This window comes from Syzygium oleosum, unplaced genomic scaffold (genome assembly GCF_021117445.2).
Source record: "Syzygium oleosum isolate NSW1041296 unplaced genomic scaffold, Sole_v2.1 Sole_v2.49, whole genome shotgun sequence".
NCBI classification, from domain to species: Eukaryota; Viridiplantae; Streptophyta; class Magnoliopsida; order Myrtales; family Myrtaceae; genus Syzygium; species Syzygium oleosum.
In genome coordinates, this window is record NW_026607533.1 from 1,401,460 (window position 1) to 1,405,968 (window position 4,509).

General features: G+C 42.2%; 1 protein-coding gene across 1 annotated transcript; it reads left to right on the plus strand.

Annotated features, from left to right (window-relative positions):
* Positions 1 to 291: 291 nt before the first annotated feature.
* On the plus strand, positions 292 to 2,489 carry LOC115689567 (transcription factor MYB61). The gene is made up of 3 exons (XM_030615655.2): positions 292 to 662; positions 835 to 964; positions 1,096 to 2,489. The coding sequence occupies exons 1-3, from the start codon at positions 530 to 532 to the stop codon at positions 2,138 to 2,140; spliced, it is 1,308 nt and encodes a 435-aa protein (XP_030471515.2). The 5' UTR covers positions 292 to 529; the 3' UTR covers positions 2,141 to 2,489.
* The last annotated feature ends 2,020 nt before the right edge of the window (positions 2,490 to 4,509 follow it).

Here is a 4,509-nt window from a genome sequence, read left to right on the forward strand (position 1 = left end):
GGTTGAAAATTCAAACTATGTCATGAGCGGACCTATAGTAAATTGCGCTTAGAACATTCGTCACATCTTATGAAGAGACTTATTACTGCTGACGATTTAGGGTAGCACTGTAGTGACGGGCTCGTGAACGTTCGAATCTTTGAGTCGCTAATAAATTAAGCAATTTAACTCAAATTTAACAGTCGGCTCACTTTTCTGCATTAAGAAAATAACGAAAAAAAAAAGAAGAAATTAATGTTGAACTCGCATTGAGAGTGACTTTCCTCTACTTGAGGGGTGTCCTCTTATATCATCAACTCCAAACTCACCGTTCTCAGCTATTGCTACTTCGTTTTCTCGGCTTCCCCCATCTCTTTCTCTCTGCGATTCTCGCATCTTTTCGAAACACACCCCCGAAGATCCGCTCTCAGAGCCGCCTCTGTCCGGTGGCTGCTGGCATTCCACCTAGAAATTCCCGACCAAGTTCTCCCTCTCTTTAGCTAAATTGGGAAAGGTTCATATTGTTCAACGGCTGCGGGCGCTTCTTCAGATGGGGAGGCACTCTTGCTGCTACAAGCAGAAGCTGAGGAAAGGCCTCTGGTCACCTGAAGAAGACGAGAGGCTCCTCAGGTACATCACGCAGTATGGCCATGGTTGCTGGAGCTCTGTTCCTAAGCTTGCAGGTCCTCTCTCTCTCTCTCTCTGTCCCCTTCATTAGTGTGTTGCAGCCTCTCTGTCTGTGCTTGTGTGTCAATCAACGTGTGTTTTGAGAAAGGATAGGAACTCTGTGTGCAATGAAAAATTTGCTGGCTTTTTTGGTGAATGTGATGGGATTTATTTTTTTGCTCTTGGCAGGTCTGCAAAGGTGTGGGAAGAGCTGCAGATTGAGGTGGATTAACTACTTGAGGCCTGATTTGAAGAGAGGCACATTCTCTCAAGAAGAGGAGGACCTCATCATTGAATTTCATGCAGTTCTGGGGAACAGGTAAAAAAACATAAGTAAAGCAAAGACCAAGAACTTCCATATTCATGCGACATCATTTCGTAAATTCTGTGGGCTCATACTTCATACTGATGATGGGTTCTTTTCTTTTTGGGGCCAAAATTTCAAAACAGGTGGTCTCAGATTGCAGCACAATTGCCTGGAAGAACAGACAATGAGATCAAGAATCTGTGGAATTCTTGCCTGAAGAAGAAGCTGAGGCAAAAGGGCATTGACCCTGTTACTCACAAGCCTCTCTCTGAGGTTGAGCATGGTGGTGATGACAAGAACACAACACCCAAAAGCCAAGAAAGAGCTGCATTCTCTGGGTCCTCAAACGGCCTGTCCCAGACCCAACAAGCTCCCAATTCAGAGAACACTGTGCTTGAGCATTGTTCCAGTTCAAACGCCAACAATAGCAGCAAGATCAGCAATCTGATGAATTCTGGTCTTGACAAAGACTGCTTCCAAAATGGGCTTTTGAGCTCCACCTCCAGTTCTCAGCCTTCTGATGATTTGGTGGGTCATTTCCCACTTCAGCCACCGAGTGATTACGCATCCAGTTCAAGACTCTCAGCGGCAATCTCCAACCATAGTCCTTGGTTCGGACAAAGTGGCAAAAGTTTCAGCATAAACACAGATTTTGGCTGCAGCTCAATGCCTGCCATCCTTCCACATTCAAACATTTCATTTCACCATGACCCAGTAGGCTTTAGACCTCCTGTGAGCGTTCCGAACGATAATTACTGTTTCAAGTCGTTCACGGTCGATGAATCCAGATATTGGGAAGTCAATGCTCCTACCAATAGCGGCGCTGGGAATGCGGAACTGTTAAGCAGTGGCTCTTACTTCGAGAATAGCATGTTCCCTTGGGGACTAGAGAATTGCAACACAATGGGAAAAGAAGCCGAAATGAACAATCCTCTGGGCGGCCATATCGGGGAAATCAAGTTGCCCGATTATTTTCACGACCCGCTATTGATAGGAGCTGCTTCGCAACACCAAGCGCCGCAATCTCTGTACAACGAGATCAAGTCGGATGCTCATTTCGATTCCAATTATAGCTCAAGTGCCATGTGGCTTCAAAATCAGCAAGACCAAGGACTTTTGCCGTCATCTGATACATCATCATGTGCTAAGAACATCCAAAGACTCACTGCTCTCTTTGGGCACATTTAAGCATGCTTCTTTCTAGCTTACGGAAGGGTCAAATTGTGGATCTTTTGTCCCAAAATTAGAGAAAACTCGAAGAAAATACCGAGACCGGCATTACAGGTGTGTGCTGCAAATTTTTTTTTTTCTATTTGTGTATAGGTATTATAGTTTTCACTCATCTTTTGAATAATAATGAGTACATGTGATCTCTCAAACTACCCACTTTTCTTTTCCTTCACTTTCTTGGTCGTGCAGTACAATTACAGAAACAGGATTGTTCTAGTGTCTGCTTATGGCCTCTTTGCATCTGCAGTATGGCATTGTAATTCATCTGTAAATCATTCTTCAAAAAAAGTTTCTTTCCTTTCTTCTTTTGATTCTGTTTCCGCCATGGCAATTAAGGGGTGTGTGATTCTTTTCTTTTCCACTTTCAATACCAATGAGAAGTACCTGCATTTCACAGATGGAACAGAACCCTTTTCGTTTCATAGCATCTTTGTCAAATTGGTGCATTAAAATACAGATTAACTTGGAGAAACCGATGGAACTTAGTCCATCTTGACGCCTAAGATGGGACTAATTTTTAAAATTTTTTTGTCCATCATTGGTCACGCCAACACAAACTAATGAGTACGTAAACAGTCCAACAAGATTCTTCAATACAGAGAGAGAGAGTGAAAGGGAGAGAAACTCAAAAATAATTCACACACACACGAGAGAAACTGAGACATCAACCCCCATGAATTTGAGGGCTACTTTCTGGTCCGTACAGGGAGATAGTGACATTCAACTTGATGAAAAGGCCATATACGTGTCATTTCTAGGTCAGCCCATTTAAGTCACTAAACATTATCCTAAAACAAGACATTTTTCGTTTCATTTTTTTTCCTAAACAAAAAAGGAAGAAACTCCCAATTCCAGGGAAAAGACTGCTCGGTTGGGCGGTGAAAGGAGAGCTAATCGGAGCCCTCCACTTGGCAGGATCTCCCTGGGGTACCAACTCTGATATTCTCCAGAACAAACCAAAAGGTGTTTAGATGTTTAGTTTCTTAATTACTCGATAAAAGAATCGATAAATCACACCAATCAACAATAGTGCTGCGGCCCAAAAACAACAAATTATCATATCTCAAGAGCATACATCTTTGGATTTTAGGTATAAGTATATCGCAAGTGTGCACCTCGCGCCATTTCTTTTGACATTGAATATCGATGGAAGCATTAAGGTTTCATACGACTCTAAACGGTCGGTCCGAGTAATCATTTAATACGCCGATTAAAATATATTTGGATTATATATATTATAATAAAAACTCCTCATGGAGTTTCTCACAAAAGATTCACCATAAACTCTCGTGTGTCTTCATCTTTGATTTCTTCTGTTTTACGTTCCTCGATCTTTTGACAGATTGTGAACTGTCAAAATCAAGAAAGAAACTAGGCATGTTGTACAGCAAGAGCAGGACTTTGTGGAGATTGACTCCTGGGACGTTACTTATGAGAGTAGGCAACAATAATTTAAATTGTATTTTTTGGCCAAGATGGTCTTGGATTGTTTCAACTTACTTGGAGGACCCACTTCACATAATTTTTCTTCATCCACAGTTGACAGCACATTGCCCACAATCTTCTTCATTTTCTGTGTTTTTTCCTCAGAAGAGAATTATTGATCAGAAGTGTTGGGCACGCCAACACATTTCATGCCAAGTTCAATTGACAAATTCTTCCTCTACTTAGCATACATCCCAAAATCCTGGGAATAGTCCCTTTCCTCTGTTATAATCAAGTGAAAAGGATCATTCAACCATGTTGATTATGATGGCGCGATCTTAAACGAGTAGTTGTCACGGGCGTTGCTGTCAAAGATCGAACTTCCGCTCGCGTTCGAGGCTTCCGATTCGCCGCATCGGCTGCGAAACGGAAGGCCGGCAGATTAGATAAAATGCTGATTAGCAGAATCCGAAAATGATATACTAGAGCAACTGATGTGACTGGGGACGATTGAGGGAGTCAATTTTGTAAAGCACTGACGTAGTCAGAGCAGGGCTCAATGCCCAACTCCAAGTTCCTCACATAACGGAGTATATGCAGCGTATTTTTCCTTGAACAACAGCACTGATTAACTAATTATGGGCCGAAACTTATCATTCTCGAAAATCAACAAATGATCTCTCCCACCATTTCAACATGTATGCAGATCAACTTCTGAGCATAGCTGGTATAGGACCAACATGCCTTTCTATCAAGAAAGAAGAAAACTTTTCCTTGTTGGCTCTTATTTGATGAGCATGGGTGCATCAATCGGATGGTTGGTCCAAGACTCCAATGTGACTGCAAATGTCCATATTGCACAGAAAAATATAGCAGTAATCTTGGTTGGGGGCTCTTGATCA